Raw genomic sequence first — 12,445 nt, forward strand, 5'->3', positions numbered from 1 at the left:
CTTCAGTTTAAGTACTCCGCGGACCCGTCTGGAACGGATTAATCCACTTTCCATTACTTTCAATGGGAAAGTTCGCTTCAGTTTATGAACGCTTCAGTTTAAGTACTCCGCGGACTGTCTGGAACAGATTAATCCACTTTCCATTACTTTCAATGGGAAAGTTCGCTTCAGTTTATGAACGCTTCAGTTTATGAACAGACTTCCGGAACCAATTGTGTTCATAAACCGAGGTACCACTGTATTTAGAGGGTGAGATGGAACAAAAACAGACTGAGCTTTTGTTGCACGTTCTTCGTAACTGATGTGATTGTGCATCTTTTCCGGCAATTTTTGTGTCTGTATGTGATTATCCTGACTCCCTTGCTTTTTCTCTCCCCACCTCATAATCCCCACCCAGGCTGGCCTTTGTGAAACAGAACAAGAGCAGATGAGGAAAATTCTCTACCAGAAGGAGTCAAACTACAACAGGCTCAAGAGAGCCAAAATGGACAAATCCATGTTTGTAAAAATCAAGACTCTGGGTATCGGTGCTTTTGGGGAAGTCTGCCTTGCATGCAAAGTGGACACCCACGCCCTGTACGCCATGAAAACCCTGAGGAAGAAGGACGTGCTCAACCGTAACCAAGTTGCCCATGTCAAGGCCGAAAGGGACATCCTTGCAGAGGCAGACAATGAATGGGTGGTTAAGCTCTACTACTCCTTCCAGGACAAGGAGAACCTGTATTTTGTGATGGACTACATCCCCGGCGGAGACATGATGAGCCTGCTCATCCGGATGGAAGTCTTTCCAGAAAAGCTAGCTCGGTTTTACATTGCTGAACTCACACTGGCCATAGAGAGCGTGCACAAAATGGGGTTTATCCATAGAGACATCAAGCCTGATAACATTCTGATTGATCTTGATGGACACATCAAACTGACCGACTTTGGCCTCTGCACTGGATTCAGGTGGACGCACAACTCGAAATATTACCAGAAAGGTAATGGGCTTGGGGGCAAGGAGGTAGCTTCGAAATGTGCCATAGTTGTTGTTACTATGACTTCAGCATATGTATATATCCTCCCCTTCAGAAAAAATTCCCAGAGTGGCTTATAGCACAAACTCAAAAATACAATAAATACATTAAAAAAAAAACATGAGAAAGGTGGGGGTTGAGGAGGTGTTTGAAGAACGTGAGAGAGGTGATCTCACCCATTTGTCCTAAGAGGCAGCTCCAAAGATAAGGGGCAATAAGGGAGATGGAGCAAAGGCTGGAGGAGTGACAGTCATGGGGATATAAGAGCAGAGATAAAGGCAGGCAAGGCTAAGGAAAGCTTTAAAGGGGAGGACAAGGAATTTGTACTGGACCAGGAGCAGAAAGAGAAAAAAGTGAATGACTTTGGTGGCAGATCTTTGGATAGAGATGAGGGGGCCAAAGTGTGACTGTGTAAAATCAGAGAGATGGTAGCAGTAGCCAACACCAGCCTATCTATAGACATATGATCCACATAACATATAGGGCTCCTCCAGCCAACCTGGGCATTCATCTTAGAATACAGGTGGCATTCAGCTAAGTATTCCTATCCGTGCAAATATTACTGCTAGCACAATGGGATTTTCCTACCCGCCTCCTCCTTCCCTCGCACTTGCCCTACCCTGCAAAACCTGCTCTGAAAAGTTGAGCCAGCAGAACAGAATTGTGGGGCACATGGGGGGAGGAGAGGAGCGGAAAGGTTCCGTTGCACAAGGAGAAAATCCTGCACTGCACTGACAGAACCAGTGACTTAGTGCTACATGGAATGCAACACTGTTCAGTCTCTATGGAGCATACATTCCAGTTTGTTTGTGAGGATGTTAAACAACAATGAGTATTCACCCTGATTTACTTGGATAGCAGTTATATGTCTTCCTGTTTTTCAGATGTTCATCCCACACTTTTCACTACATTTCCATTTTACTTTTTAAATTGCAAAGAGTCTAGTTTGTTGTATTTCATGGGATTTGTTGCGTCAGGGCAACAGAGCACTTATAGTCTGCTTTAATTGAAGAAAAATCCTGACAATCCAGAGGTGAATGTAGTCACCGTTTGTGGCTGCTTCTGAGTTTTGTCTCCTGAACCTTTTTTAAACACTCTTATTCATTTTTAAGATGTTACATGTTAGGGGAAGGGGTGAAATGCAAACAAAAAACGCAGTCAAAATTAAATTGCAAAGCTTGCAGTTCAGAGGAAAACAGTGAATCATGCTTATTTTGTTTCTAGGGAGAGCTTTTTTTGATCTTTCCATGTAATTTCCTATTTTCTTTTCCCATCTTTTGAAAGGGAGCCACATCAGGCAGGACAGCATGGAGCCAAGCGACCTTTGGGATGATGTGTCTAACTGTAGATGTGGAGACAGGTTGAAGACCTTGGAGCAGAGAGCTAAAAGGCAACATCAGAGATGTTTAGCCCATTCATTAGTTGGAACACCCAATTATATTGCACCTGAAGTTCTCCTTCGTAAAGGTAGGTGGTTTATTTGTTTAAAATGTTTCTAGCTCACCCTTCATCACAAGCGCTCAGTATTCTATACTGCAGTACAGTCAACCCTCGTTTCCCGAACGCCTCTGTTTTGGAACATTTTGGCTCCCGAACAACGAAAACCCAGAAGTAAATGCTCCAGTTTTCAAACGTTCTTCGGAAGCTGAATGTCCGACACGGCTTCCGCTTGAGTGCACGAGTTCCTGCAGCCAGTTGGAAGCCATGCCTTGGTTGTTGAACGGATTACGTTCGACAACCAAGGTTTGACTGTGTATACGTTTTACTGGTATACAAAAAATTTGGGCATCTCATTAAAGAATTCAATATTCTCTAAGGCTTGCTATAGTCTTCATAGTGCAGTGAATAAAATACTCTGAGCGCTTTTGAATATCAACTTTGCTTTCAGAGGCAGGATCAAGGTCAGCCATCACAAGGCACGTAAAGCAGATTTTTCAATAATTTAGGTTTTTGGCCATAGTTCATTCTTCTGAGATGAAGTTATGAAGCTATAAGGGGCAAGGTTATTGAACAAAATTAAAATAAAATCTGACTTGCGTCTTTGAAAACACAGCAGGTAACACTTTTTTCCTGATTGTCTTTCAGGATACACTCAGCTTTGTGACTGGTGGAGTGTTGGTGTGATTCTCTTTGAGATGTTGGTTGGGCAGCCTCCGTTTCTGGCTGCCTCTCCCACAGAAACCCAGCTGAAGGTAAATTCACTCCCAATTAATATTGTTAAAAATTAATGGTGCAGCTCTATGGGGTTTCCTCCCTCTTTTTTTCCAATTTTCTTCAAATAATAAATCAATCCTGGATTTTTTTTGTTAGGCAACAATCCAATTTGGGTAAGGCATGGTTGTTATTATTTATTTATTTATTTGTGAATATTCTACATATATATATATATATATATATATATATATATATATACACATACACATTTAAGGCAGTTTACACACGTATCCTCAAAATCACCTAAAACTAATTATAAAAATAATATAACAACCAAGAATAGGTTTAAAAACAACACGGAATGAACACCTAAGGCAGGCAACCCCAAACTCGGCCCTCCAGATGTTTTGGGACTACAACTCCCATAATCCCTAGCTAACAGGACCAGGGGTCAGGACCAGGGATGATGAGAACTGTAGTCCCAAAACACCTGGAGGGCAGAGTTTGGGGATGCCTGACCTAATCAAAGGCCTTTATATAGAATAATAGAATCTCCCACTCAGGTATAGCTTTACTGACTTACTCTATACCGGTTCAGTTTGGTATTAAGCAGTCTTGAAACACACAAAAGCACAGTGTCAGTAGCCACCCAATAATAGATCACTTACTTTACCCAAATAAATTCCCACTCGTGGATTTCCCATCACCAGCTGCTTGCTGCACTTAAGCCAGTCTCTTACCGTACCTAATCCGTGGGTTGGGAGACAAGTGTATTACCCAAGTATGCTTCCACTCTCCTCTTCCTCTGGAATTAGGAAACATGTCCTGGCTAGCAGGGCAACCAGGAACAGGGTGGGCAGATAGGTGGAGGAAGTTATACAAAGAGCTTACATGGCAATGAACATTCAACCTGAGTTACTTGCATAGCAGTTATCTCGTCCACTCATTTCACCACCCTTTCCTAATTGCAAAAAGTCTGGGGTGTGGTGTTTTTTTTAGTGGATTTGTTGTGCCAGGCAACAGGGCACTTTAACCCACTTTAATTACACAAAACTAAACTTCTAGTATGCTCTAGAATGCCGCCTGCAAAATACTGACAGTCTGAAGAGGCAAGAGGCCCTTTATCTGTCATACAATCAAATCTATAGGACAATAGTAATACTATAATAAAAAAGGCCAGAGATTTACAAAATTCCTAACAGAGCGAGTACTAAAAATCATTATTAGAAGGAAGTCAGACTTTGTATTTTTAATATAGAGTTCATTTTAGGGTTCTCTGTAAATAACATTGATCACATATCCTTCTAAATTAAATGAATTTGTTAACTAATTTCATACTTCATATTGCCACTCCTTAGCATCTAACCAAGTGATATCCATATGTAGATACAGTGGTGCCTCGACTTATGAAGGCGATCTGTTCCGCGGCGCTCTCCGTAAGTCGAAGTCTTCAGTTGTCAAAGCGCCTGTTCTGCGCATGTGTGAAGAGCGATTTTGTGCTTCTGCGCATGCCGCTTCTGCGCAAGCGCAGAACGCACGCACGGCGAAAATACTTCTGGGGTTGTCAACTTCGTAAGTCGAAACCTTCGGAAGTCGAGGCATTCGTATGTCGAGGTACCATTGTAATAATAATAATAATAATAATTTATTATTTATAACCCGCCCATCTGGCTGGGTTTCCCCAGCCACTCTGGGTGGCTTCCAACAGAAATATTAAAATACAATAATTTATTAAACATTAAAAGCTTCCCTAAACAGGGCTGCCTTCAGATGTTCTCTAAAAGTCTGGTAGTTGTTTTTCTCTTTGACATCTGGTGGGAGGGTGTTCCACAGGGCGGGTGCCACTACCGAGAAGGCCCTCTGCCTGGTTCCCTGTAACTTGACTTCTCGCAGTGAGGGAACCGCCAGAAGGCCCTCGGCACTGGACCTCAGTGTCCGGGCAGAACGATGGAGGTGGAGACGCTCCTTCAGGTATACTGAACCGATATCAGTGATTTAAGAGTTCTTGAGGGGGTGGGTGGAATCTTTGGGGAAAAAGTATTTTTTTTACCTCAGAACACGTTTTGTAGCTTGAGGATACTTCTGGATTGAGGCTCAGGTGCCTCAGTGGCATGGAGTGCCTTCCATCAGCTTCAACTGGTGGCCCAGTTGCGCCTCTATCTGGCCCAGGATAGCCTAACCTCTGTCCTGTTTTAAGTCTAGAAGGCTTGCCTTTCAGGAGGAATGCTACTGGATGCTAACCATATATATTAACTACTCTTCAGGTGATAAATTGGGAGAACACACTGCACATCCCCTCCCAGATCAAGCTGAGCCCCGAAGCAAGTGACCTTATCACAAAACTGTGCTGTGCTGCCGAAGAGAGGCTTGGAAGAAATGGAGCAGATGACCTCAAGGTCCACCCTTTCTTTGACTCCATGGACTTCTCCACCGATATCCGCAGGCAGGCAGCTCCCTACGTCCCAAAGATCAGCCATCCAATGGACACCTCGAATTTTGATCCCGTTGAGGAAGAAGGCCCTTGGGATGACGCTAGTGAGGACAGCACCAGGGCATGGGACCCGCAAACCTCCTCCAGCGGCAAACACACGGAACATGCCTTCTATGAGTTCACTTTCCGAAGGTTCTTTGATGACAATGGATACCCGTTCAGATACCCAAAGCCTTCTGGAATAGAAGTGAGCCAGTCGGAGAATTCTGATGCAGAAAGCAAAGATGGGCTGGATCAGGCAGGAGCCTGTCAACCCGTATATGTGTAAATTATTGTACAGAGTTCTACAAAATTAACCCATTTATCCGTATCTTCCACCTGAGCCTGCAGATAGAAGGACTTGCAGACCAGGTCCTAAATGCAAGCTGGTTTTGAGTTTAGGCTGTTTAGGACTGTAAATAGCTATGTTTACGAGTGCACTTGAAATCCAGATTTTCAGCATCGATTTCCAAGGACAGGCGTGTTCTTAAGCCAAGTTTTCCTTCTGGGTCAGCGTTGCCCACTCTGAGCATTTACAAGCTTCCACAGTGTTGTGCTGTTTTATTTTATTTTCAAGTGAGCAGAGAGCACTTATTTTTGTTTATAGCAGGGTTCTGTTTATCCTACTAAATTATAGGGATTAATTCAGACAAATCATGCTGCTGTTCTTCTTTTCTACATTTTTTAAAAAATGTCCATCGCACTTATGTCACATTTTTAGGAAAAATAAGTAAGACTGAAGAACGTGTGATTAAAGGTCTCTGTGCAATAATGTTTTAATAAGAGAAGAAAAAGTCTGCTGTCGTCCTAAATTTACCAGTGCCATTTTTATTCACACCATAATAATCTATATGTACTTTCAATATCCTGACATCATTTTTGAAGCTGCTTTATTTCCCTTTTCTGATTTTTTTATTTTAATTTAGTGTAATCAACGTGTGAGCAAGTGGCAATCGAAGAGTGGTTTCAGTGACTGGATTTGTGTAGAATGTTGCATGGAGCTGTGATTATGTTGTTTTCTTCTGTTTTGAAATGACCTATTTCTTGCCATTCACAGGCAGGTCCTGTGCTTGTACTTGTACTGAGGATCTCAGCGACCCTCAGGACTTGTGTGCTGATAATGTATTGTGTGGATGGTTTTGACTCTTTATTATGGCTGTGTGTTCTGTAAAAACAAATTACAAAGCTCTAATTCAGGTTAGGGGTTGGTGGTGTGTACAGGGGAAGAGAGAGGTTCGTAGAAGTTGATTATCTTGTTTCTTAAAATTTATCCCAAAGATGGGTAACTAGCAAAACAATTGCTTTGGAAATAAATTTGTGGCCAAAATCTAACTGTTTGATGCCCCACTCACCTACCACATGGTATGCAGTGTTCATTTGTTTGGAACTTGCCATATAGTATTCATTAATCTTATCATTTAGTGTCTATATGGGGGAAAATATATAGAAGATAATTCTTTGTGCCTTAAATTTGATTTGTGGGCCTTACTTCCTTATCCTTAAAACTGATAGGACTCTTCAGAGCAGTAATGTTAAAGGTAATTCAGTGACAACGCCTTTCTTTCTGGGATGTGTTGAATCTATGGAGCTGCCTTTATACCAAGTTGTTTCCTCGACACCCTAGCCAGTATTGTCTCCTCTGGCAGACAGTCTCTCAGGCCGAATTCTTCCAAGCCCAGTTAACCTGAGACAGTTTCACTGGGAGGCGCTGGGGATTTAACGTAGAGCTATATACATGCAAAACATTTTGCCATTGAGATGTAGACCCTCCCCAGGTGCATCTTTTCTTTGTTGCGGCTATATCTTACAGTGGAAAACCAATCTACAGTATATATAGCAATCCCCGAAACCATAGATACACATTGGCCTCTCTAGCTGATTCTCTGTGATCACTTGGGAGGACCAGAAATGGCTTACATGATGAAAGCGTGCAGTTCTTTATCAACATCGCATTGAGGCAACAATGGCTGGCACTTCCAGAGCTGCCAGGAATTGTGAACTCTTCTTTCCTATTTAAATAGGCCTATTCTAACCATGTATACACAGAAATGAATATATTTGGGGTAGCAGCCTTAGCTGTCTTAAGTGACGTTCCCAAATGCTGGCCCCGATTATACCTGGTCTGTTATATTGTTATATATCTATGATGGACTATACTAATCCTGCATCTCTATCAAAATGCAAGCGTACATTAAAATATTTTCTAAAAATTGTTTAAAATAATGCATTTTATTAGTTATGTTAACATAAGGATTATTCAGAATAATGGAATACTAAAAATAATTAAGCCATAAATATCTTCATTTATATTATATATATACCTAAATCAGATTAGTTTAACAGTCCTATTTTAAAATAATTCATTGCAATAACTTTTGAGGGCAATATTCCACTGTGTTCTTGCTTTTTATGTTAAGCTTTTGAATCTGAAGCTGCATCCCCCCCAATGTTATTCCAAATATTCTTCCTTAACATTTTAGCCTATCATATCCTACCCATTGTCTAGACATCTAAAGCAACAGCACCTGTAAATCCATCAGGCTAAACTAAACAAAATGATTGTGTATTTGTTTACATTTGTATGAAAGGAGTGTTCTGAGGTATGCAGTGCTTGTGTTGTGGCAGTTTATGAAAGATTTCAGTATTACTACTTTTTATATAATAATGCCATGTTTTTTTATATATATTTACAACTATCTGACATTCTTTCATGTGGTAGGTTCTTCCTCAGGAACTCAGTTTAACTGTTATTTATTTATCATTTGCCTTTCGAAAGCTTCCGCTGGCACAATTTATTATTATTATTATTAAAAAAATACCGAATCAAAATCCCAGGATGTAACTTGTGTGTGTTCTTATGGCTTATTGTAGTGGTTCTTAATGGGTGAAGTACTGCAAACACCCTTTTTCTGAAAGCCAAACCATGGACCCACTACTTTTGCAACACGGTAATTCAGTTTTACTAGCAAACCAGAGGTAAACTAACTGTTTCCAGCCCCGGGAGGAGCTCAGACAGTGTTCATGCAACACACCTACACACTGCAGCCGACACACTAATGTGTTACAACACAGAGTTTGGAAAGCTCTGCCATACATGTCGATTAGCTCGCAACAATTTTGCTTCACTACATATCGCTACGCCTGTCCCTTGTAGGCCCTAGAGATTATTCTTCACACAGAAACTCAAGTAAGTGGGTGTTTGCAAACCTAGCATGAGAATTGCATAAAACACAACAACACATCACCTAAAGTGAAGTTCAAAGCTGAGTTTGGTAGTTTCTTCTCAGGTAAATGGCCTTTAAGGAATTTCATAGGAAGTCAAAAGTGTTTTGAACAGATTCATGAATTTTGAATAAGATAGGGGATCTGTATACTCCCTTGTGGTCACCATATATGGACTCATAGAACTGCAGAGTTGGAAGGGATCCTGGGGGTCATCTAGTCCAACCCCCTGCAATGCAGGAATATTTAATTGCCTAAAATATAAATATGAAGCAAATATGGAGGTTCCTCTTCAGGTGAAGCAACTGACAAAAATGTGAAGGAAGTCAGCAGGACTTTCAATAAGACTATTGTAGTTGTTGTGGGAGCGGGGAAGGGTGTTTTACTGGATTTTGCAAAAACCCAATCTGGTGTTGAAGTCTATAACTAAATAATAATAATATAATAATAATTTATTATTTATACCCCGCCCATCTGGCTCGGTTTCCCCAGCCACTCTGGGCGGCTTCCAACAAAATATTAAAATACAATGGTCTGTTAAACATTAAAAGCTTCCCTAAACAGGGCTGCCTTCAGGTGTCTTCTAAAAGTTTGGTAGATGCTTTCCTCTTTGACATCTGGTGGGAGGGCGTTCCACAGGGCAGGTGCCACTTCCGAGAAGACTCTCTGCTTGGTCCCCTGTAACTTGGCTTCTTGCAGAGAGGGAACCGCCAGAAGGCCCTCAGCGCTGGACCTCTGTCCGGGCAGAATGATGGGGGTGGAGACGCTCCTTCAGGTATACTGGACCGAGGCCGTTTAGGGCTTTAAAGGTCAGCACCATCACTTTGAATTGTGCTTGGAAACGTACCAGGAGCCAATGTAGATCTTTCAAGACCGACCAATTGAATTTAACAAGTAGTAATTGCAGTATCACAGCACTTGCCAAAGTGGAAGGAGTTCTGAAAACAGCTCTGAAAGACGATACTGGAACACTACTAATCATTTCCCAATTACGTGCACAGAAAACAGCAGAACTCACCGATAGGCAACACATGAAGATTGTTGCAAAGCACCCCAAATTATTACTATTGTATAATTATAAGGTTATTGTATAATCTTAGAAGGGGCACGGCTGTCAATGCACTACTACCTGTGAGCCATTTTAGGTCCATCCCCAGATGTTCAGGAAGGCTCCCTAAACATCTGGAGAGCCTTTTGTGGGTGGTGGAGTTAGGGGCTGGGTGGCTGCAGGAGAGAGGAAGGAACAGAAAGTTTTCCTTCCACAAATCTGCTTATCCACACAGTGCTATACATGTCTCCTCAGAAGCAAGTCCCATTGAGTTCTACGAGTCTGGCTCCCAGCTCGATTGCAGCCTTACGGTGCAATTTTAACCCTGTCTACTCAGCAGCAAGTCCTATCAAATTTACTTGGGGCTTACTTCCAGGTAAGTGGCACTAGGGTTGTGGCCTAAGTTAATTCATCTTGCGATCCAAGCCATTGTTTTCGTACAAAGCAAAAAACAGACCTGTAAGCTTAAAATAGAAAAATGCAATGTTATTGACAGATCATCAAACATGTAATTCCAAACATACTTTTACTGAATTTCTCCTTGCAGGCAGTAATAGATTTAGACTTAAAGGTAAAGGGAGCCCTGACCATTGGGTCCAGTTGCGGACGACTCGGGTTGTGGTGCTCATCTTGCTTTACTGACCGAGGGAGCCGGTGTACAGCTTCCAGGTCATGTGGCCAGCATGACTAAGCCGCTTCTGGCGAACCAGAGCAGCACACAGAAATGCCATTTACTTTCCCGCCAGAGCGCTACCTATTTATCTACTTGCACTTCGTGCTTTCAAACTGCTAGGTTGGCAGGAGCAGGGACCGAGCAATGGGAGCTCACCCTGTCGCAGGGATTCGAACCGCTGACCTTTTGATCGGCAAGCCCTAGGTTCTGTGGTTTAACCCGCAGCGCATATGACATAAATAGCAAATGCTAAATTTTATTGGGGGGGGGAGGGGACAGACAGACTTGGAATGTTTTTTCTGGCAGAGAAATGTGTGAAAGCAGTGAATGGTGGCATGTGGCGGAAAGGATTCTGGGTTTGTTCCCTGGTAAGACTTCCGCCATCTGCCTTATACACCCTTTCCTAATTAAGAGTGAGCAGAAGAAAATGTTACATACTCGGAATTAGCCTGTTAAAATATATTCAGAGTTTGAGGGTTTGCAAATGAGGCAAACAAAAGTATTATTTTAACAATACGTGTGCTGCTTCTTTAACATATGCATAAACTCAAAAAAGCAGCCTATGAAGCTGCTTTCTACTGAGTCAGACCACTGGTCTGCCTAGCACTGTCAACACTGGCCAACAGCAGCTCTCTAGATCACTCGCTCCCTTACCGAGAGATACTGGGGATTGGAGCTGGGGTCACCTGCATGCAACATCCCTGGCATCTCCAGATAAGCACTAGGAAAGATGCTTTCTGAAACCACTACCCGTCACTGTTGACAGTACACAGCCTGGTGAACCAATGGTCTGACCGTACAATGCAGCTCAAAGTAGCTTACTTCCATCAGGCACAGGCAAACTCGGCCCTCCAGATGTTTTGGGACTACAACTCCCATAATCCCTATCTAACAGGACCAGTGGTCAGGGATGATGGGAGTTGTAGTCCCAAAACATCTGGAGGGCCGAGTTTGCCTATGCCTGGTTTACATCATAAAAAAGCAGCAAAATATCATACAATGAATGAAAAGCACATTGTCTAAAAATACTGGAGAAAGCTTTTCACAAAAGTGAAGGGAAGGTAAGCCTACAAAGTGGCTATCAGTCATGACAAAATGTTGCATTATGATGTGCAGGGCCTAGGGCGCCAAAATGGAGGGGGCGCTGGCACGACAGGGAGCACTGCTGGCTTCGCAGGACTCGCTATGCCGCGCGGCCGCTGCACCCCAACGCCACCTACCCGCAACCAGGGCGGGCAGCAGCAGTGGCGCCGGGGCAGCCCAGGCGTGCCCTGAACACCGAGGGTAGCAGCGTGTGGAGGACACATGGGGCAAGAGCAGCCCCTTCTCGCGGCGCACGCACGCCAGAGCCAGGCCTTCGGCTCTAGGTGCTGTCGCCGCGCTCTACTTCTCAGGCAGGTGGGAGCAGCTGCTGTTGCGCCCAGGGGTCCGTGGCTGAAGCCCGAGGGTGGCCAGAGCAACCCAGCCGTCGACATCGCAGGTAAGCAGGAGTGGCGCTGGGAAGGGAAGGGGGTGAAGGCTGGGCCAGGCCAAAACCGTCAAAGCACATTCATGCACGCTCTCTGGTACCTGCTTGTAAATTCTGTTTTCCAAGACTTGAAATAGCATGGCAATTCCCTTCATGCCACCCTTGCCCCACCCCCTGAACAGACTGGATGCTGCTGGCAATTATTCTATCTCTGGTTGGCACAGATCAGACTCTTTAATTAAAAAAACTGAGAAGACACTGTTCTTCAGAACAGCAGCAGAATTGACACATCCGACACTCCTGCTGCGGTACTGAGCATTTGCAGTGCATTTTGTGGGTGCCAAATAATGGATTGATTTTCTATAGCAGGGAATTCTGTCGTTGCCACGTAATC

General features: G+C 43.2%; 1 protein-coding gene across 3 annotated transcripts in view; it reads left to right on the forward strand.

The window, feature by feature from the left end:
• Window positions 1-8,469, forward strand: part of LATS2 (large tumor suppressor kinase 2) — a 48,708-nt gene extending 40,239 nt beyond the window's left edge. For 2 of the 3 annotated variants that reach the window (XM_035115057.3, XM_035115055.3), the window contains 4 exons: window positions 398-980; window positions 2,301-2,483; window positions 3,102-3,208; window positions 5,435-8,469. In XM_035115057.3, coding sequence (XP_034970948.1) covers window positions 398-980; window positions 2,301-2,483; window positions 3,102-3,208; window positions 5,435-5,929 — 1,368 coding nt within the window. In that variant the 3' untranslated portion in view covers window positions 5,930-8,469. The remainder of the gene's footprint in view (window positions 1-397; window positions 981-2,300; window positions 2,484-3,101; window positions 3,209-5,434) is intronic. The other variant, XM_088668286.1, reaches the window with a different exon arrangement.
• Window positions 8,470-12,445: the final 3,976 nt, after the last annotated feature.

Source organism: Zootoca vivipara, chromosome 4 (assembly GCF_965207765.1).
Source record: "Zootoca vivipara chromosome 4, rZooViv2.hap1.1, whole genome shotgun sequence".
Taxonomy (NCBI): Eukaryota; Metazoa; Chordata; class Lepidosauria; order Squamata; family Lacertidae; genus Zootoca; species Zootoca vivipara.